General features: G+C 47.5%; 1 protein-coding gene and 1 long non-coding RNA gene across 4 annotated transcripts in view; one reads left to right on the forward strand and one right to left on the reverse strand.

Annotated features, from left to right (window-relative positions):
- Positions 1-20,309, reverse strand: LOC117002615. Its single transcript, XR_004419320.1, has 5 exons — positions 20,224-20,309; positions 17,543-17,710; positions 8,685-8,785; positions 5,796-5,882; positions 1-1,322 (listed from the first exon to the last, which is right to left on the reverse strand). It is a non-coding gene; the product is annotated as an uncharacterized LOC117002615 (long non-coding RNA).
- FAM120A (family with sequence similarity 120A) overlaps positions 19,948-22,392 on the forward strand; it is a 50,320-nt gene continuing 47,875 nt past the window's right edge. Inside the window, exon 1 of one of the 3 annotated variants that reach the window (XM_033071902.2) lies at positions 19,948-20,698. In XM_033071902.2, the coding sequence (XP_032927793.1) occupies positions 20,225-20,698 (474 nt within the window). In that variant the 5' untranslated portion in view covers positions 19,948-20,224. The remainder of the gene's footprint in view (positions 20,699-22,392) is intronic. The other 2 variants (XM_033071901.2, XM_033071903.2) reach the window with 2 other exon arrangements.

Here is a 22,392-nt window from a genome sequence, read left to right on the forward strand (position 1 = left end):
ATAAGGCGCACTTCTGGGTTCGGGGGAAAGTTTTAGTCAAAAGGATGCACCTTATAGTCGTGAAATTACTGTACTCAGAAATCACGTCCCTCAAGACAGGAAAATTATTATTAAGCTGAACAACAACAATTTCCATTTAGAAAAGCTCCCTACTTTTCCTTCCACCTGGAGCAGAACAGGGAACTCTTGGGTGGTTTTATTGTCTGCTGAAGTGCAATTTTACTCTTTGGCAACAGCAAATAAATCCATGTTTCTTCTGCTGAGTTGTTTAACTAGTGTGGTGCTGTATCCATGCTCTAGAAAGGCCTGTGCATTCTCCTTGGAGAAGGCAATATTGCATGCATGAGTGGAAAGTCTGCTTTGGAGCAGTGGCACAGCAATCTGTGCACCAAGTGATGTGTACAGTATTCCCCTTCCTGTTAGATATGGATCTCAAGCATAATAGAAACTTGAAATTTAGTTTTACTTATAGTTTATGCTGAATCACATAAATAATTCTGTGTGTCTGAGTTGATCACACTTTATTTGCATTTTCACCACTGATGCTGGTATTTTTTCCCAGCACCTACATGTTGCAACTTCACATTTGGTATTGTGATACCAATGGAGTTCTAAGGCAAAGCACTGGGGATGTGCTAGCATCAAACTTAAAAATAAAATTAAAACTTTGTAAGAAGATAGATTCTTTCCACGCATTTCCTGTAATTATTACAGAAACCTACAGTAGTATACATTGGAGGGGAAAGTTACTGTACTAAATAGCCCCAAACTCTGCCTGCCTGCTTTGAATCTGCATATTGAAGTTGACTACACCTCTGGGAGGGGGGCATTCCCAAATTCAAGCCCTGTGAGCTGCACCAGGCAGGCTGTGAGCCTGGGCAGCCCCTGAACCGTGGCTCCTGCCTGCTCCCTACCTGTGGCTCCCTTGCACCCACTGCAGAATGGAACATTTGTTCCATTGCTCTGCCGCACCAGGCTCGGCTTTGCTGGTGTGAAATGGCACAAAATGAGGTACACCATGTACTTCTATTCCTGAGAGCAGGTATAATCTCTGTAATTACACCACAACTGCAAATACCAGGTAAATACAGAGTAACTGCATGTTCCTGCAGCCTACTTGTTAATTATGCACCGCTACTAACGAGTTCAAAGATAAATTATCACTGCAGGATTTAGGTGCCTGCTAAGGCGGGTCATAATGGAATTCATGCTATTGAAGGCTTGCTTTTGTTGATTTTCCACTGGAATGGGGAAGGGAAACAACTTACCTCATATGCCCAAAGGCTTAAGTGCATATTTTGTCCTGGTACAGCAGAGGCACACTACCATACAAAATAACATGGTACAATTAGGAAAATTGGGTGAATAAACAAACAAAAATAATTTCCAATATTAAATCACTCTTCAAATTCCATTCAGTAATCCTCCTAAACAAATGCATTTAAAATCACTGGTATTGCATGCTGCAGAACTGCTATGGGTTTCCTGGCACAGTATTTAAACTTGTATGGGCTAAATCCAGAGGAAAATGTCATTTCACCAATGTCACTAGCAAAACTATCAGTTGCAGCAAGAACACGGCTCTACCCATGCAGCTTGCCTGGGCTCTTGAAGTAGTGTATTTTTTATGGTATCAGACATAGATCACCATGTGACTGAGTTCATAGCCTGTGCTAGCTCTCCTCTGAGCTGCATTGCAGTATTTTGGACTACAACTTGTAACATTTAATAGGTATTTTAATAGTATTCAATAAGATAAAATTAGCCTCTCCATAAACATTGCTCTTCTCCAAAGTGAAACTTCCCTTTAAATTATGACTCCACGATGGTTATTTGATCAACCACTTATACTGACTTTTACAACCTGTGTTGGATCACCTGGGGTTTTATTTGTATTTTTTTTCCAATTTCATTAATCTCATATTGATTTTCTTCCTGAAAGATGATGAGCCTGAAAGATTGATGTTTCTGAGCCTTCTTCCTATTGAAGTTCTTGAGCTATTTCTTCCAAAAAATGTGCAGTGTCTATTGCAAAGGAAAATGTTGGTCTTTAGGGATTGCAGAATCAGGACAAGCAGACAAAACATTCAACTGTTATTCTCTGTTGCTTATGGAAACCTAAGGTACAGAATAAGACCACACTGAAACTGGCTATGATAAGTGCAGACAAAAACAGCAAATAACTTAATATACAGAATGACTGTTGGTTTGAATGGTTTTATCTTTTTGTAATGTACATTGACTTCAAATAAAAGGGATTTTTTAATCTCCAGCACTGGGAATAGTCTAATTGAGGCTCCTTAGCATAGTTGCTGCAGCTGATGGGATCCTCTGAAGATGGAAACCTGGATCATAAGGAGGATGAAAAAACATACCTTGTTTTCTTTCACTCATTTTACTCCCTCCTCAGTCTACCCTGGAGCCTCAAAAACTGTTTGTAGGTTCTCCTAGAACACAGCCATCTGCCAAAGTGAATGCAAACTATGTTTCTTCACTCCCAGGGTCTGCTCTTGTTCTCCCTGAAATCTGCAGGGAGATTGCTGCTGTCTTCAGTAGTACCAGGCACAGGCTGACCAGGCCTTGAAAGTCCCCTAATGAAAAGAGCTAAGAGTACTGAATAGGAGAGATACTCATTAATAACTATTTAGGAGAACATGGTTTCCTTGAAAGGCTAACTATCTTGAGAACTACCCATTCAAAAAAATGTCTGATCAATGGGAGAACAAATTAAAAATTAAGAATCTCTCATAAAACCAGACAGTGGAATACTGCATTCAAGAGGACAGACACAAATTAAAAGAAATGTCAACACATCAAGTGGTAGGAACTTCAAAAGGTAATTTTCCCCCTCATTTTCATGAGCAACATCAAGAAGTATAACATGCTAATAACTAATAACAGGATAGGATTCACTAATTTACAAACTGAATAACTTAATGTGTATCAAAGGAATAATTTTCTCATTTCATGATTTTTTTTAGATCTAACACTAAGCTGGGTATTATCAAGTAGATAAAACTGCATAGATTACAAGTCATCATTAAAATAGTAATTTTAGAATTAAGATTGCTTTTTCAGGTAGGCTGTCTTCCTTTAGATTTAAGGAATCATATACCTTTTATCCTCATAATAACTCAGATTTCAAAAAAGAAATCAGGAAGGTATCTTTGTGGACACGTGATGTTTTGCTAAAAACAGAGCGTTTTGTAGAGATAGACTTGTCATGATCTGAAACTCTGAAAATGTTGAGGACTGCAGAGGGAAGAGGTTACCCAGAGAGGGATACCAAATATTTGGCCAGGTAAAATCACAGCAGACCTAATCCAGTGTTGGTTCAGTTCTGCTTTGAGCAGAAGGCAGGAGCTGATCTAAAGGCCTCATCTAACCAGTACTTCTATGGTGTAACTCAGATATAAGCTAGCAGTGTTATCAAAATCTTAACATAGATGATGTCAAACACAACTAACTTAATAGTTCACACACCAGAAAAGAGGAAGAAGGACACACCTCTCCAGGCTTGTTTTCTCAGAGCCAACTCCTTACCAACAGGGCACACCACTGCAGTGCGTCACAGACTGGTATCACCTTCCTCTCTCATATCCCAGCCACAAACATGATGTGTTGTAATGCCCCTTTAATAGGGAAGGCCAGGCTGTTGGAATTAGCAGCTTTGTGGCAGATGGAGCAGCATTTGCAGTTGGGAAAAAAGCCCAATTTCATGCTGCCAAAACATTAATAATTCCACTTTCTTGGAAATATTCTGCCACTGTGACTGCTACATGCAAATTTGTCATGTAAATATGACTTCTTCCAAGGAAAGAGGCATGGTTCAGTAGGCTTTCTGAGGACAAGGACGTCTCTGCACTTGTTTTTTCTCTCCTTCAAAACCATTTGCTTCCAGTCACAAATTTTCAGAGTTGCAGCACTATGGGGGTGATACTCATGGTGACTTCAGTGAGAGACAGGAGCGAGCAGGGCTGGTTTGGACAGGCTGGCCCGTGGTCTCCATTCAGGTGAACCAGGCACAGTGAAACACAGAACACAGTGAAATCCAGCAGGGAATGGCTTCTTTTGGTTTGTTTGCATATTTTTGCACACTGTATCTCTTTCTGTGAATGCCCGTGTTCCTTACATTGTGAGAAAAACAAGAATTTCCTGATCTTCCTTTATATCACACAGTATTTTCCATAGCCTTATAATGTCTTTTATTAATTTCCTTTTAAAAATAGGCACTCATAATCCTTTCAAATTCTGTATCTATACAACATCAAAGCATTTCAGTGAATTTTTCAGTATATTTATATTCCAACTGCCTGGTGCTGGAGTCAGACATGTGGTGGTAGCACTGCAAGAAGTAAAGATGTCCAACATCTCTGCAGTTCTCCGTGCTGCAATTATTGATCTCTGGGGAAACTGAGCCTCAAACACCAAAAAACCCTTCTGTGATGCCCAGCTGTTTAGCAGAAGGCAATGGGACCAGTGGGCTTTTAGTTTAAAAAGACATCTATTGTCCATCCACTGAGGAAGAGCTGAGATTTATTTTTAACTTCACACTTTTCTATACATCATGACAAAAAGTTGAATACAGTAAATTCACGAATACAAGCCGCACGGACTATAAGCCGCATCGCCGGGTGTTGGCAAACATTTCATTCTTTGTCCATAAATAAGCCGCACCTGAGTATAAGCCGCTCTGTCGTTCGCAGCGAGGACCTGCGTGCAACAAAGTTGCCAAATGGTAACAGAACCACGGCAGGGCGGGGTTTACTGGCTCAGCTCAGGCCGTGAGGGCTCGGGGCTGCCAACAGGGCTGGGTGGCCCAGCTCGGTGCTGCCGCTCGGCGGAGCCGCTCGGGGCCGGCCGCTGCTGCCACTGGGCTTGGTCACCCCGGCCCAGCACTGCCCCGCCGTGGCAGGGGGGGCACAGAGCCCACTGGCACCTGTGGCGGCGATGGGAGGCGGGGATGTAGCCTGCCTGCTCCTGCAGCAGCGGCACGCGGGGACAGGAGAGAGCTGCCTTGCCTTCCCCCGAGCCACGGGGCCAAGCAGGAGAGAGCCCCTGCTTCCCCCAAGCCACGGGGCCAAGCAGGAGAGAGCCCCTGCTTCCCCCGAGCTGCAGGGCTAAGCAGGAGAGAGCTGCCCCTGCCTCCCCCGAACCGTGGGGCCAGCAGGAGAGAGCTGCCCCGCCTTCCCCACCCCCTGTGTTGCCTGCACAGAGCAGCTCCACCCGCCACGCAACAGAGTAACCAATTTGTAACAACTGCATAAATGCAGGGTTTTACTGGCAGGAGCTCGACTTTGCAGTTTGCACTGATTTGGTTTGCACTCCCAGGGTTGAAAATGTCAGAAAATTATTCACATATTGGCCGCTCCTGAGTATTAGCCGCATTTCCAGTATGGGAGCAAAATTTTGGTCAAAACGGTGCGGCTTGTATTCGTGAAATTACTGTAATTCTATTTTCATTTAGGAGGCGATTAGAAGACAAAGAAATAGTCTGATAGATTTTAGATTAGTGCTTCTTCTCTGAGAACAGGGACTGTTGCAGTATGGTCCCATGCCAGAGATAATCTTCTTTTCCCCAACACTGTCAGCTGGGCCAATATATTTTCAAGAATTGCTGGACTAAACTGAGAGTTCTCCAACATGATCCATCTGCAAATTTAGATTACTCTCCCTCTGTGGATGCTGGGATTAAGGAGTCATGAAGGTAATCTGCATCATAGTGATACCATCAGGATTGCTCTGAAATGGAAAAATATCACACATCTGTCTGTATTCTCCAACTTAAGACATACCTTTTGGAAGTCAGTTTCTGATGACGTGTTTGGGCAAACGATGCTTTATCTGCATGCTTTTCCCATGCATCATCCTGATCTGGGAACCTGAATGCCATAAGCAGAAAGCTATGTTAATTGTACAGGTTTGGAAGCCAGTGGAGTCCAAAACATATTCCTCAAGACCATCAGCCTCACAGTCTGCTCAAGAAGCGGGAGATGTTCTGTATCTGTTAGAGGAATCACAGAAAGTGTTTGCACCAAGAATCTCCAACACAGAGCATCTTGGCCTTATGGATATGACATATTCCTGTTTCCTAAAACTAAAACCCACTATGTGTATGAACTGGTACTGTAAACACAAGTGCAAGTGAAAAAGAGTTCTACTATTGCTGGACTCCTCCTCCTGCTCAGTTTAGGCAGTCAGCAAAATTACTTTCTCAGTATTGAGTTACAGTAAAGAATTGTTAACTGTAGTGTAACTGAGAGCAAAGACAAAGTCAAGTCAACAGGGTTTGCTTCAGTTTATGACACTTCAAATAAAGCTTCTAAATTTGTTTGGATCATAAAAGTGAAAGTATAGAGGAAATATGTGCTACAAAAATAGAAGTTTCTTACTAAAGCAGTTTTTATGGAAATGCTCACAGTTGAGTTAGTGTTATTTGCTTCTAATTTGGGCTTCATTCTCCATACTGTACATTAACAAACTTACACCACTTAATGCCAAGTGCCTTACACATTTTTCTTTAATTAAATTTCTCCAAAGAATCACATTACATGAGCATTTGCCAATACCAAAAGCACACTCAGAGACCCTGGGTAAAATTCAGGCAGCCCTACAGCAACCAGTAAAATTCCCATTGAAGACACAATTCTACTGTACACGTCTTTTCTATATATGGGTAATAAAAATTGTCTTGCAACTTATGAATTAAGTTCTTCAGTACACTATTCTAAGAACCTTAGCTTTGAATGAGCTCCACACTGGCACTTACACTTCCCTTGCTAGATAAAAACGTTACTTCAGAATCAAATAATGTCTGTATTCAGGTGGTATGTTTGTAATTGCTGGAATACGCAGCAGATACCAATTTAGACAAGCTTACTGCCTGTGGATAGAGGTAAGTACTCAGTTTAATAATCTGCAGTTTTACTGCATAGTTTGAACACAGAACTGCCTGCACTGAGCTCTGGGAGATACCTGAACCATTAGAATTTAGGGATTCTCTTAACTGTTCACTAACAAGGTGTAGGTGATTAGTACATGAAAGTGGTGCAAAAAATAAGGAGATTTAGAGCAATCTTTATGATCACTAATAGAAGACCAGGTGTAACAATTTACCTGCATTTCGTTCGGAGTTATTTTTTGTCTGTGTGAAATGCTGAAGTGGGTAGTTCTGCCATTTTTTCCTCTGACACAGGTTTTTAGCATCATTTTTTCTTCCATAACCTAGCTATACATTGCTGTGGGATTTGATGTTTGGGAAAAAAAAATCAATCAAGGCTGGTCTAGGCCAGCACTGGTCAGCAAGGGCACGAGTAGGAGAGTTTGAGCTGGTGCCCACTCCTGCCATAGCTCTTGGGACATCACCATCCTGCAGCTGCAGGGAGGACAGAGGGCTGAGGGCCGCTCATCTGCTTCAGTGCAAAGTTACTTTCCTAACCAGTTAGGTGTTACCCAGTTACCAGCGAATCACAGCCTGGTAACCACTCAGAGAATTCTGGGGTTTATTTACAACAAGGTGAGTGACCCTGAATAAGTCAGGTTGGGAACACTTAGGCTTTCCAGTTGTACAACAGGATGAGACTCAGAGAAAATTTATTTGAAGTGTTAAGATTAAAATTGCAGTATTAAATTAATTACCATTAGTCTTGACAACACTCATGCTATTTGAAATCTATTGACCTGATTGAAAATTAAGCTTCAAGTTGCCTTCACCTCTAACCTAGCCCTGAAGCTGTTGAAGCCTGTGTTGTCCAATCCATACTAGATTTTCCCATTTGGTTGAAAGATTGCTATTAATAGACTGTAATTGGGTGTAGAAAAAAGAGAAAAGTGAGATTACCCAATTACCCAATTTTGCAAACAAGCACTTTTGCTTGCTTCAGTTTTGAGAAAGATTGTCCAAAATTTAGTTTCCTGATGGGGCTTAATCCTCCCCTTTTGTGGCTGTGGACATCCATCCCTCCTGCCTCCCCCAGTGCTGGCTAAGCGGGGTTGCTAAGCGACATGTTCTTCTCTTCTGTACTTTAGCAGAGAGGAACAGACCAAAGACACCCACAGTCCTGAATTATTTTATAAATGAATTTAAAGAGACACTCTCCTGTGCTGTATTATGTAGGGGGAGATCAAAAGTTGCTGGGTGTAGTGAGAGTAACTGCAGAATTAACCTGATGTCTTCTGGAAAATATGAATGCTCTCATAAATGAGAGCTGTGTACTATTTGCCTTTTTTTCTTGGTATTTGTTTGTTTGGTTTTTTTTTTTTTTCCAGAACTAGATTACAAATTTTTTATGGTAATTAATGTTTCTAATTTCAGGGCAGTCAAGACATTGAGCACAGGCCAGGCTGCACATGGGTACAACTTTCAGAAGTAGGGTTTCTGTCATCAAGTGACAAGCTTGCAGGGTTTAACTCTTTTCATCTCTTTCAAAAGACATTATCTGTTATCCAAAAATACTTAATTATTTAATTTTTAAACGTTTTTCGGACTGATGTTAGGCAAGAAAACCACAGGATAAAGTTCAAGTGATGTATCTCTGAAAGAATAAATGAAGATGAGGAAGTAACCTGTGTAGATCAGGCAGAAAACCTATGACACCAGCATCTCAGACCTTGCTGAAAAGAATGAAAACCAAATGACAAACCTGTAATTACAAAAGCTGAGAATACACAAGTTTAAACGTTACCTCTTACAAGACCTTAACTTTCCTGGCATCAGCTCAGCTTGGTTGCTCTGTGCAAGGTGTGGGGTTTGTAGGAGCAGGCTGGCAGCTGAGGCAGGTGTTTGCTGAAACAGAAAAGGGGGGAATTATTTGCACTCATATCTACTTGATTCAAATATCATCAACAATGTAAAAGGAACAAAAACAGCACTTGGTAACAAAGTACAAGAATTTTTCATGACTTTTCATTTCCAAAGCTGCCATGGCTGGCACAGTCCTCAGAAAATGGAGAGACATACAGAAAACACACTTAAAGCCTTCCCCAGACAAGCAAGACAGACCATTTATGTAGAAAGTTGTCTTGGGTGCAATGCAGGATGTAACCAGAAGTACAGTAATTTTATCACTATAAGGCGCACCCTTTTGACTAAAATTTTGGTCCGAACCCAGAAGTGCGCCTTATAGTCCGCTGTGCCTTATATAATGTACAAAGTTGCGAAATTTGCCAACCCAGAAGTGGGAGCCGCGAGGGGGAGTGGCGCCATGGGAGCGCTGAGCCGCGAGTGGGGGCAGGAGAGGGTGGCCGCGGGCAGCAGGAGCTGCACAGGGTGGGCAGGACCAGGCAGCCCCCGGCAAGCAGGAGCCGCGCGGGGTGGGCAGGACCGGGCAGCCCCCAGCCAGCAGGAGCCACATGGGTAGGGAGGGAGCGGGTGGCCCCGAGCCACCCCGAGCCACAGGCAGCCCCGGGCTGCTGCGAGCCGTGGCAGCCCTAAGCCGCCCTGAACCGCAGCAACCCCGAGGTGTGAGCTGTGGCTGCCCCAAGCCGTGGCCGCCCCGAGCTGCCCCAGACCGCGGTAGCCGCAAGCCACGGCCGCCCCGAGCCCTGCCTTGCCAGCTGGGGGCAAGCGGGAGTGCCGGGGCCCACACACGGGGAGGGCACTTGGGGCTGCGTTTAAAGGCTACACCAATCTGTGAAAAACATTTGCAAATTGAGCACCTGCCAGTAAACTCCACAATCGCGGGATTCTGTTACTAATTCATTACTTTGTTGCGCGTTGCACGGATCTTCGTGGCAAAAAAAAAAGTGCACCTTATAGTCCGGTGCACCTTATAAAATGTACAAAGTTGCGAAATTTGCCAACTCCCGGAGGTGCGCCTTATAGTCCAGTGCGCCTTATAGTCGTGAAATTACTGTATGTATTCTATCACCATCTGTTGAAAACAGGTGGGACAGTGTTCCTTATCTTCTCCACAACCCATCCTTCCTCCAGGGAGGTGTCTTCTGTTAATGGGCCACTGAGTCCACTGCATGACTGATAAAATCACATCATCCCATTGGGAGATTTTCCACCCAGAGGGAGGAGCCAAGAATTTCCTACCTAGATAAAATCTGAGATTTGGAACATCAGAGCAGCCTTTTTCCACTGGATTTTGGAGGAAAACTGCAGCCTTCTACAGGACCAGTGCTTCAACAGAACCCCATCTGGCACTCCAGGAGGACTGCAACCACCATTTTTAATGGGACTGCTACCGACACCCTGACTGATGGGGTGTCAGGTTGGATTCTTACTCTGTCAGTGTTTTGTTTTTCTGTATTACTGTATTTTCATTTTCCTAGTAAAGAACTGTTATTCCTATTCCCATATCTTTGCCTGAAAGCTCCTTATTTTCAAAATTATAATAATTTGGAGGGAGGGGGTTTACATTTTCCATTTCAAGAGACTCTCCTGCCTTTCTTAGCAGACACCTGTCTTTCAAACCAAGACAAAAGTAAAACTCTTAGGTCAGATGGCGACAAAAAATTGCATGTAAAATTTTTCCCACATGCAAGTCTCATTGTTCTGTACCAGCTACCTGAGCTGCACAAGCAAATGTCTCCTTTAAGGCTGTTTCAGGGGCTTGCACAGGCAGAGGTGCCCCTGTAGCTCCAGGCACAACATCGCTGGGGAAAGGCATGCACAAAGGATCCCACTCTTCACTGTGTGCCTGGTCACAGAGTGGAGCAAACTCCTCACTCTTGTCCTAGGCCAGCAAGGTCACATCAAACTGAGGGTAGATTAGTGAAACTAATATACTGTAGGACTATAAAGAGATTAATCTCATATAAATATTCACCAGGAAAAAAAAACAGTGTTAGGATTTATTTCCATGCATTTTCTTTACCAATGAGAAAACAAGCCTCCTTTTTTCCCCTGCATAATTAAAAGTCTCTTCAAAATTCTGACTGGTTAGATGTGGCATGTAAAATCCACTGTACTACAGCTAACCTAGATTCTGATAAAAGCACATATTTTAGAGCAGGGTTCAGCCAGCTTCCCCAGTTGTAAATATCAATTACAGTAGTTTCACGAATACAAGCCGCACCATTTTGACTAAAATTTTGCTCCCACACCGGAAATGCGGCTTATACTCAGGAGCGGCTAATATGTGAATAATTTTCTGACATTTACAACCTCAGAAGTGCCAGTCAGGGTGCCCAGCCGAGCACCTGCTAGTAAAAGCCGGCATTTTGTGATTGTTACAAATTGTTACTCTGTTGCGCCGCAGGTGGAGCCTGCCTCCCTGCAGGCAGCAGGGGGGCGGGGAGAGAGGCGGGAGAGCTCTCTCCTTCCCTCCTCTGCCACAGCCCGGGGGAGAGTCGGGGGGGCCCCGTGCCGCCATCGCTGCGGCCTGGGGGGAAGGCGGGGCCCCCGTGCCGCCATCACCGCGGCCCGGGGGGAAGGCGGGGGCCCCGTGCCACCATCGCCGTGGCTCAGGGAGGCAGCGGGGGCCCCGTGCCACCATCGCCGCAGCCTGGGGGGAAGGCGGAGGCCCCGTGCTGCCATCGCTGAGACTTGGGGAGGAGGCGGGGGGCTCTGTCCCTGCCCGCCTCCGCCGCCACGGGAGCGGGGGGGGCTCCATCCCTGCCTGCCACCACGGGGCAGCGCCGGGCCAGGGCGAGCAAGCCCAGAGGTGGCGGCCGGCCCCGAGCGGCCCCACCGAGTGGTAGCACCGGGCTGGGCCACCTGGCCCCATCGGCAGCCCCGAGCGGGCCGAGCCTGCACAGCCTGAGCCGAGCCAGTAAACCCCACCATGCCGCGGTTCTGTTACTAACTGGCACCTTTGTTGCACGCGGGTCCTCGCTGCGAACGACAGAGCGGCTTATACTCAGGTGCGGCTTATTTATGGACAAAGAACGAAATGTTTGCCAACACCCGGCGATGCGGCTTATAGTCCGTGCGGCTTGTATTCATGAAATTACTGTACACAGGCAAGATATGTGCTTTACTCTCACTGACAGAATGTCTTATGTATAAACATCTTGACCAGCTCTACACTGTCAGTGGATAGCAGACTTGGTGTGTTTTGGCTGAATTTCTGAAGGGGAAAACCCTGACTTATACTCCAAATATTTTTTCTGGAGAATGGATTCCTCCACACACTATGAGTATCTTGTAAAGAATACAAGTAAACATTTGGAAAGGAATTTGATGCTTATGGCAGGTATTAATTTGCCAGCCTTGGAAACTGAACTCCCTTGGACTCACTGGACAGCACAGCTCTGTCGATGTGAGCTCTGCAGGCCAGCCACGTTCCCACCATACCACTGCTCCTGCTGCAACAGAGAGGAGAAAGTCAGAGAACCCCAGAGCTGAATGGCTTGGAAGCGATCTCAAAGATCATCCAGTGCCACCTGTGCCATGACAGGGACATATTCCACAATCCCAGGATGCTCCAAGCTCTGTCCAACCTTGCTTTGGACACTGCCAGTTTCTGTGAGCAGCCTGGCCAGGGACTCACCACCCTAACAGCCAAGAAGGTCTTTCTAATATCTAACTGAAACCGGTCTTCTGAGAGTCTGAAGCCATTCTCCCTTGTTCTGTCACTCCAGGTCCTCGTAAATAGCATCTTTCCATTTTTCTTGTAAGCTCCCTTTAGGTACTGGAAGGCTGCAATTAGGTCACCCTGAAGCTTCTCTTCTCCAGGCTGAACAACTCCAATACTCTCAGCCTTTCCTCGCAGCAGAGGTGTTCCATCCTTCTGATCATCTAGGTGGCCTCCTCTGGCAACCTCCTCTTGCTCCAACAGGTTGATATCCTCCCTGGCTGAGCAGGCAGGCTTGTTAGGATCTGCATTGCTGGCGAGTTTATTCAAACATCCTGGTGTGCTGTGTTCAGGGATGCAGTTCAATTGAGCTAGTACTTTATCTTAAAGGTAAAATGTTCTGAAGTGGTGTTGTAGGAATCTTAGTCAATTTTTATTAATATTGGTAGAATTTTGTTTAATGAATGTAAGTAATTTTGTTTAGCTGCTTCTCTTTCCTTACTTCCGGAATGCTGCAAGAACCTCTGCTGCAGGTGGGCTGCTGGATCCCAGATGTGAGAGCAAGGGCTAGGCTTGGGCCTGAGAACAGGAGATGATGCTTTTGACATGTGGGAGGGCAGTGAAGGCCTTTGAGAACATTAATAACATTACTTTATGCTTCTACAGTGCTGCGCCTGTGCCTGCTTAAAGCTCAACATAGACTATGAGTAATTAGTGATCTGGATGTCTCTGAAATTGTCATCAGCAGCATTTAAATCATCATTATAATACAATTAGCAACCTTTTAAACAGAATGCTGTCGTTCAGAATAGTCTAATTGGTGGCTTGTGGGCCACTGCTGGACAACAGGGGGATTGTCTGCTTCTCCAGCTCAAGGAGTACCCTGTCCCAGGAATGGTGGCCGTGCCTCTGCGACATGGGAGAGCCATAATGCAACAGGAAAGGCAACAGCACAAAGTATCCCTTGTGTACAGGCCATGACTTTGAAAAGTCTGGATTTTCAATACATCCTGTGTGCTGATTCAAGCAGGTGCAACCCCAGAACTTCATACTTTGCAATTCAAATCAATTAACGTTTTTTTATACTTCCATTTTAGATGCTGCAGCAAGAGATATAGGGATGAAATAAGAGCAGACCATGGTAAGACAAATACAATAATGTCACGATTACAAGCCGCACTGACTATAAGCCGACTCCAGGTGTCGGCAACATTTCGTTCTTTGTCCATACACAAGCCGCACCTGATTATAAGCCGCTCTGTTGTCCGCAGCGAGGACCCGCATACAACAAAGTTGCCAAATAGTACCAGAATCGCGGGATCGCGGGGTTTACTGGCTTGGCTCAGGCCATGCAGGCTCAGCCCACTCGGGGCTGCTGACAGGGCCAGGTGGCCCAGTTTGGTGGGGCCGCTTGGTGGGGCCGCTCGGAGCCGGCCGCTGCTGCCACCGGGCTTGCTCGCCCTGGCCTGGCGCTGCCCCGCGGCAGCAGGTGGGAATGGAGCCCGCTGGCACCCACGGCGGCGGCGGCAGGAGGGGAAGGAGCCCCCCACTCCCACGGCGGCGGCGGCAGGCAGGGACAGAGCCTGCATGCTCCTGCAGCAGCAGGTGGGGGCAGGAGCCCCCCGCTTCCCCCCCGGGCCACAGGGATGGCAGCATGGAGCCCCCACCTCCTCCTCGAGTCACGGGGATGGCAGCACGGAGCCCTCACCTCTCCCCCGGGCTGCGCTGCCTGAACGAGGGAGCCCCCACCTCTGCCCCACTGTGCTGCCTGCATGGAGCCCGTCTGCACCTGCCGCGCAACAGAGTAACCAATTTGTAATAATCTCATAATCCCGGGTTTTACTGGCAGGTGCTCAGCTCAGCACCTCGGCTGCACTTCTGGGGTTGGAAATTTGCAAAAATTTTTCACATATTAGCCGCTCCTGAGTGTAAGCTGCATTTCTGGGGTGGGAGCAAAATTTTAGTGAAAATGGTGCGGCTTATAATAGTGAAATTACTGTAATTGAGTGATCCACATCTACGGGTGGCATGCTGGCAGACCATGCTGCTGTGCATTTGGCCAAGATGAAGAATTCAGTTGCTGCAGCAGACTGAAAGTGAAGGTCTGCCTTGGATGGTGCTCCCAAACCTGGCAGCCCTACCCCACATTTAGGCAGTTAAATATGTTACTTCCATGCCTGAGATACTTGTGTTAATTGCATAAATGCCAGTAAAAATGACATGTTTTTAAAGCGCTGGAAGTGCAAATAGCTGCTCTTCTGAAATGGCCACAGTAGATGTATTTTAGCTCAGATGTGCTCTTGCAATACTACTGGTAAGTACATCTTCTCCGTTATAATATCAAGTTGTAGCATTCTATCAGTATCTTTTCATAATATTATTGATGCTCCTGCAAAAACTGCAGTAGAATAGGCTTTTTAAATACAGGCTTGTTGAATGTCTCACACAACGGCCACAGAAACAGCATACTACTGTTCCAGGTTTCTGAAGAAGCAGTGCTACTGCTCCCCACCAGCTCCTGGTGCCTGCTCCATAATGCCCTTATTATTTATGCTTTTTCTCTTGAAAATTCAAGTTTAGAACTTAAAATTTTCATGCTTTTTGTTTCTTAAAACTAATCAAAGACAGCAAATGGCCCTGATGTAATCTGTGTAGTGTGTGCTGTGGCTGAGCATCCACTGCTGTGAAAGCGCTGCTTGTTCTCTTAAAGGAGGAATTCTTTCAGGCAGCGTCATTGCCTCTTCCTCCTCCAGCCTGCTTCTCCCAGGTGCTCGGAGGACTCACTGCCAGTCATTTTCTTGCCCTAAAAGTTTGCTGGAGCAACAACATCATTTACCCCACATATGCCCAGGGCCAAACTCCTCAAGGGTTCGGCTCTATGGACAATCAGAAATTTTGAGTTTGAGATAGCAGTGGCTCTAGTAAAGTATGCTTCCTTTTGAATCATCTTTTCTTTGGCTTGGTGGGGCCTAGAGAGCTGATGCTGATGGAGAGACCCATAAGTGTTTTAAATAACTCAGTGAGGTGCCTTCTACATGCACATCTTTGTCCTAAGAGGAAAATGCTCCATCTGAAGTATCATGGATATTTGAAAAAAGTTATTGTATGCTTAAGCAAGATGGTGGTTGTTGATATTTTGTGGAGATACCTGAACATGTAAAACCTCCTTCTAAAAATGTTGTGTGATAATGCACAGTTAATTGCAGCCACATAAGAGACAAGAAAGGGATGTTGCACATGGTAGCAAATACGATGACACAAACTCAGAGCAAGATTGCAACAAGTGACAAATTTTATCCCAAATACTTTTTTAAACCTCAACAATTTTTCTTCACTATCTTTTATTTTTGCAACTTTTTTTGACTAAGTGACAAGGCATGCCTAGAACTGAGAGCCCTAAAGTAGCAGTGCAGAAAAGCACCTGCCCACAGAGTGAGCCCACGGCCACTTGCAGACCTGGCAGTGAGGTGAAGACTGGTAGCTCTTCTACAGGATTAAAAACAGGAAAGGTCTGGGGCAGCAACTCCACAGCAAGATGCAACAGGCTGAGAAAAGAGGAGAAATATTAAGGGAAATCACATCAAACAAGTTTTTTCCTACAGATAATGTATGTTTCTATTCCTCCCAGGCACCTTCCAGGTCATATTGGCTAGTTTATTCCACAGGCTGTGTCCACACTCCTCTTGCTGTGAGACTGACTTTTGTTAACAGAGGAACCAAGACCAAACTGATAACATTCATCTCTGTTCTTGCTCTGACATGGTTATTCGTTAGCTCTTCCTAACGACTGTTCAGTTCCTTCCTTTGAGGGAGCCACTCCTAATTCTCTTCTGTTCAGGTTGGATTATGAGTCACTGACTTTAACACCAACCACTATTAACCCTTCCTTTATACAACCAACATCTGGGAACTGTGGGAACACATTGCATCTCAGTGCTGAGGAAGAAGATTGATGAATCCTGCAGGTTTTCTGCTGCTGGTTGATGGAAAAACACCTTGTTTGCTTTGTGTCTTTGATTAATTGCTTTTTTTAGTCTAGCTTAATCTACCTGCTTTCCAGAGTACAGTAATTTCACAATTTCACCATTTTGACTAAAATTTTGGTCCGAACCCAAAGTGCGACTTATAATCAGGTGCGGCTTATATATGGACAAAGAACGAAAAGTTGCTTTTTTAGTTTGGAGGACAGGTGTCTGCTGAGAAAGGCAGGAGCTTCTCTTTAAAATGGAGAATGTAAACCCCCTCCCTCCCAATTATTATAATTTTGAAATCAAGGGGCTTTCAGGCAAAAATATGGGAATTAGGAATAACTGTTCTTTACTGGGGAAATCAAACCAGAAATACAGTACTACAAAGAAACAAACTCCAAACCCTGACAAGTCAGAGTACAACCTGACACCCCGTCAGGCACGGTGTTGGTAGTAGTCTCATTAAATGGTGGTTGCATCCTCCTGCAGTGACAGATGTGGTTCAGTTGAAGCAGTGCTCCTGTAGAAGGTGCAGTTTTCCTCCGGAGGTCCAAAGGTGATGTGGAGAAATCCAGTTTTCCTCTGGAGTCCAGTGGAGAAAGGGGCTCCCTTAGTGTCCCAAAACCTCTGTTTTTATCTTGGTAAGAAATGTTGGGTTCTTCCCCCTGGCTGGAGCAACTCCCAATGGGATGCAGTAATTTTATCAGTCACACAGCAGGACTCAATGGGCATTAGCAGAAAATGACTTGCTGCAGGAAGGAGGGGTTGTGAAAAGATAAAGAACAATGCCCTGCCTGGTTTCAATGGATGGCCCATTAGCAGAATATCTCACATGGAGATAAGGATCACTGCCCCCACCCTCAACAGATGGTGATAGAATAGATACCTTTTATCACACTCTGTATTTTAACATGCGGCTTATAATCAAGTGCGGCTTATGTATGGACAAAGAAAGAAAAGTTGCTAGCACCCGGAAGTGCGGCTTATACTCAGTGCAGCTTATAATCGTGAAATTACTCTAATTTTTTTCCCCATACATTTAACTTATTTTCCATAATCTTCTTGTCTTGGCCAAACTTTTAGTTTGTATTGAATAAGTTCTGGAATTACCTTGTTTCCCCTTATGCTTTTCCTCTCTCTCTTCTTTTCTTTGGGGAAGGAGGCTTGTGTTTGTGGCTGAGCACAAGCTGGCAATCCTCAGTTCTGCTGTGCCTCCCTGACTCCAAGGATGCTGACAGCCAGGCTCCTGGTGGCACATGCTCTGGACTAGTTTTCTTCCTAAACAACAGAACAGAAAAAAACACAAGCAAAGTTATCTTTTATTTATAGATTATTTGCCATTCCTAAGACTATTGAACCTAAAGACCCTGTGAGACAATTAACAACAAGCAGTGAATTCTTCCTGACTCAGTTCTTGCTCACAAGGCTGCTTAGAGAATGGCTTGTCTGAGATCAAGCTTTGCACTGTTGGAGCATTGGATACATGCAGAGCTGTCTGAAAGTCTGCTTTTTAAGCACCTCATGAATGGCAGTATTTGTTATTCTGACCAAATTTTGGTGATTTTTAGGATATTTGAACTTCTGAAGTTCTTTTTCCTTGATCCATGTTCCTGCTATTACAACTACTGGCCTGCTACCATGTATTCCTCAAAGTGTTCCAAATTGTTTTATTATTTTGATATTATTATATCTATTTTTGTAGGGTAATCTAAGAATTCTAAGAGAAAAGTAGTTCAGAAAGAGACCAGACTATTTACTTAGGAAACCACACTCTCAGATTACTGGAAAAACAGATTTCCAAGAAGAAACATGCACTTGTCATTGATTATTTCCATGGCTTTTCCAGTATTCTTTTTTCTATCGTCCTGATGCTGCACCAGTTGGGCTCAGACACACATCCATGGCACTCACTGCCTGGGAGTGAGCTGGCCCACTCCTGCTGCAACAGCTATTCCCTGCTGGGAATATTTACTGTGGGTGCCAATCCAGCCTGACTGAAATCACACTAACAATATGCTTTTCCTCATTAATAAAATATTCATGTGAACATACAGCATCAGCAGCCTGACGCTTCCTGTAGTTTTCCAAGACCTGAAGAGCACAGAACTGCTCAGGTACTGTGGTATTATTGCAATGATAAACTTGCAGGTTACCTCTGAAGCTTGGGCATCTCAGTCTTTTAAAAAATAATTTCATCTGGTAAAACTGAAGACAGGTAATTCCACACTGTCTGTGCAGTGAAGAGAAGGTTTCTTCCAGCAGTTGATACTATTAAGTTGATGCTTATGCTCATTCACCAGTTATGGCAACAGTCTGGCTGCCCTGTGGATGGCAGATCTTCAGATGAAAGCAGTTGCCACTTTGAGCACGTCTAAGCCACTTTAAGCATGCCAAAATCATTGCGGGAGGTGATTGTGTATCCCTGTGCTGCACTGGTGTGGCCTCACCTCAAGTCTTGTGTGCAGTTTCAGGTGCCACAATACAAGATCCAAAGCTATTAGAGTGTCCAAAGAAGGGCAATGAAGATGGGGAAGGGTCTGGAGGAGCCCTGTAAGAAGTGGCTGAGGGCACTTGGTTTGCTCAGCAGGAGAAGGAAGGTTGAGGTCAGAGCTCCCCGGGGGCTGCAGCTCCGATCTCCGCTCCCTGAGACAGGGACAGCAGCCAGGGAATGGCTGGAGCTGGGCATGGGGAGGGTTAGGGTGGATATCAGGGAAAGATTCTTCCCCCAGAGGGTGCTGGGCATTGAACAGGGCTTGGTCATGTCCCCAAGGCTTCCAGAGCTCCAGGAGCATTTGGACAACATTCTCAGGGATGCACAGGGTGGGATAGCTGGAGTGTCCTGTGCAGGGCGGGGGGTTGGACTCGATGATCCTTGTAGGTCCCTTCCAGCTCAAGTTTTTCTACCATCTGTAAGCTCTACCAGCAACAGCAAACGCTCAGTCGTCAGAGGCCAGGCCAGCCGGTCACTTTTACGAGAGGCGCTACGGCCAGGTCGGGCGCGGCATCAAGCCCAGGCCCGAACCGAATGCGAGGCCACTTTCCTGTCAAGGGCGAACACCCCCGAGCAACAGGTGCCCGGAGCGCCGCTCCCCCGAGCGGGACCCACCACGGCGGTCACGGGGCTGATGGAGCGGCGCTACCCGGCAGCGCAGGGCCAGGACCGGGCCAGGCCGACCCGGGAGACCCCAGCTCCGATTCCTGCCGCCGCTCCCCTCCCCCGGCCCCCTCCCCTTCCCCGCCACTCGCTTCCGCCACGCTCCCGCGCATGCCCGGGTTATGCAACTGCCGCGGCGGGCCGGGCCGGGCCGGGCCGGGCCAGAGCCGCAGGGCAGGGCAGGGGGCTGTGAGGGGCTCCGGGCACGGGCGGCGCCGACGCCGCCGCTCTGCTTCCCCCGCGCTCCCGCCGCGGCCCCGCGCGGTGTGTGAGTGGCAGCGGCTCCGCCGCCAAGTCCCGCCCGTTCCGCTCTCGCTGCCGCAGGCGGCGGCGGCGGCGGGTTGGCTTCCTGCGCGCCCGGCCGCTCCCCCGCCCCCCGGCAGTCGGAGCCGCAGCCGCCCGGATCCCCGAGCCATGGCTCTGTGAGCGCAGCACATGGCGGCCGCGGCAGCCATGAGCCCCCCACTAATCCATACAACTCCCCCCTGATCGGCCACCGACGGCAGCCAGCGCTCCCACCCGGCTCCACCGCTCCCACCGCCCGCCCGCCGCCGCCGCGCCGCCCGGCCCGAGCCCAGACCCCGCTGCTGCTGCCGCCGCCGGGCCCCCGCTCGCCCGCCCGCCGCCCGGTCCTCACCATGGGAGTACAGGGATTCCAGGACTACATCGAGAAGCACTGCCCTAGCGCGGTGGTGCCCGTCGAGCTGCAGAAGCTGGCGCGGGGCAGTCTCGTGGGTGGGGGTCGCCAGCGGCCCCCCCAGACCCCCCTGCGCCTCCTCATCGACGCCGACAACTGCCTGCATCGGCTCTACGGCGGCTTCTACACGGACTGGGTGAGCGGCGGGCAATGGAACCACATGCTGGGCTACCTGGCGGCCCTGGCCAAGGCCTGCTTCAACGGGAACATCGAGCTCTTCGTCTTCTTCAACGGCGCCCTGGAGAAGGCCCGGCTGCACGAGTGGGTGAAGCGCCAGGGCAACGAGCGCCAGACGGCGCAGCAGATCGTCAGCCACGTCCAGAATAAGGGCACCCCGCCGCCCAAGGTCTGGTTCCTGCCGCCCGTCTGCATGGCGCACTGCATCCGCCTGGCCCTCATCCGCTTCCACATCAAGGTGAGGAGGAGCCCGGGGTCCCCCCGGCCTGGGGGTCCCGGCACCCCCTCCCCGCCGCTGCCTCCCGGCTCCAAGATGGCAGCGGGGGCTGCCCGCGGGGGGAGGGAGGGCACCCTCAGCCGCTCCCCTCAGCGCCTCAAAATGTCGCCCAGACCCGCGGGGGCGGCACAACTTTCGGCGGCCCCAATCCCCGGGGGATTTTGGCTTATTTACATGGCGCTGCCTGCCGCCCCGCCAAGGCCGGAGGCCGGGAGGCCTCAGCGGGGCGACCGGCAGCGCCCATGGCCCGGCCCGGCAGCAGGGCGGCTTCTGCCTCCATGTTCTTTCGCTCCGTTGACTCAAAATGTCCCTTCTTGCCTTGTGGGCTGTGGTATCGCAGGGGAGAGCGGGTGGGCGAAAAGCATCTCTGTAATTAATTATTGAGGGGAGGAAAAAATAATTAATCAGTTTAGTTCTCGCGTAGGATGGCTCTGCAACAAGTTCCCGGCTGAGGCGAGGTGTTTTAAACTTGGGCTGAAGGGGGAATGGCTCGCTGCAAAAAACACAGGGGTGCCACTTTTGTTTTATGGAGGTTTTCGTGGTTTTGTCAGCGTTTTCTCATTATCAGCAAGCTTTTAAAAGCAGTAGTAGACTAACTGGCTCCTTACTCCATAACAGCAACACTTCTAGTTTGTGCAGTCAGTGGTGTGCCAAGCTGACAGTCCTTCTTTTAAACTCCTTACTTTAAGGGGCAACCTCAGTTTTCCTGCCCCACAAACAGCCCTTCATGTCGGAGCCAGGCTCCATAGCAATCTTGCGCTCAAAGGCCACGATTTCAAAGGTTGCAGGATATGACCACGTCGCATCTCTCTGCACGGCGTTCCTGATTTACAATGGTTTCTGTTCAGCTGAGCGGTTGTGTATATTGAAACACAAGATGCTGGAAAAACAAGCCCAGGGATGAAGCTGCAGTTTTAGGAGTTGCCTGCTCATCTTCCCACTGCGGGGGGAAAAACAGCAGGAGGGAAGCACATAGTCGTTGGCTTTATTATCTTAAATTACTTTTGTGTGTAGAAAAATATTATATAACCTTTGAAATTGCTCGATCACTAGCAGCAGCTTAATGTTATTTGGCTTTTCGGCAGATTAGAAACATTCTGGCTGGGCTGCAGCCCTGGGCTACAGAGGCCTCTCGCCAAGGAGGTCACCCCACAGGTGACTTTGGGTAAAGTTTCTCCTAGTTCTGCCAACAGAGTGGGAATCACTGTTGCTCCCTCGTAGTGCCCTGCTCGCTGTGCCAGGCCCATCCGTGGAGGAACACTGAGCTGGAGCGCAGCCACCCTGAGTTCAGCCCGCTCAGCACTGCAGGTCCCACCCTGCGGTGGCCCTGGCTGTGGCAGGGTTGGGTCACTGGGCCGGGACCACTGTGCCAGGCAAAGCACGTGTCGAATGAACTGGAAGCAGAGGCGAAGCTCGTTCTTGCAGGGCACGTGCAGCTCTGCCAAAGACGATGCCTTGGTTAAAATGAGGAGGTTATGGCTGGGTCTGCTGCACCTATGTGTTTTCCTGGTCAGTGTAGAAGCTAAATGGTGTTATGCTTTTTGGATGGTGGGAATTTGCATGATGAGTAAAACATCCTATCATTTGAACTTTTGGGGACTTTGTAGCTAGGAAATACTTTTGTTCTTTCAGCAAAATGTTGTAGGGCCCACACA

Source organism: Catharus ustulatus, chromosome 13 (assembly GCF_009819885.2).
Source record: "Catharus ustulatus isolate bCatUst1 chromosome 13, bCatUst1.pri.v2, whole genome shotgun sequence".
NCBI lineage: Eukaryota > Metazoa > Chordata > Aves > Passeriformes > Turdidae > Catharus > Catharus ustulatus.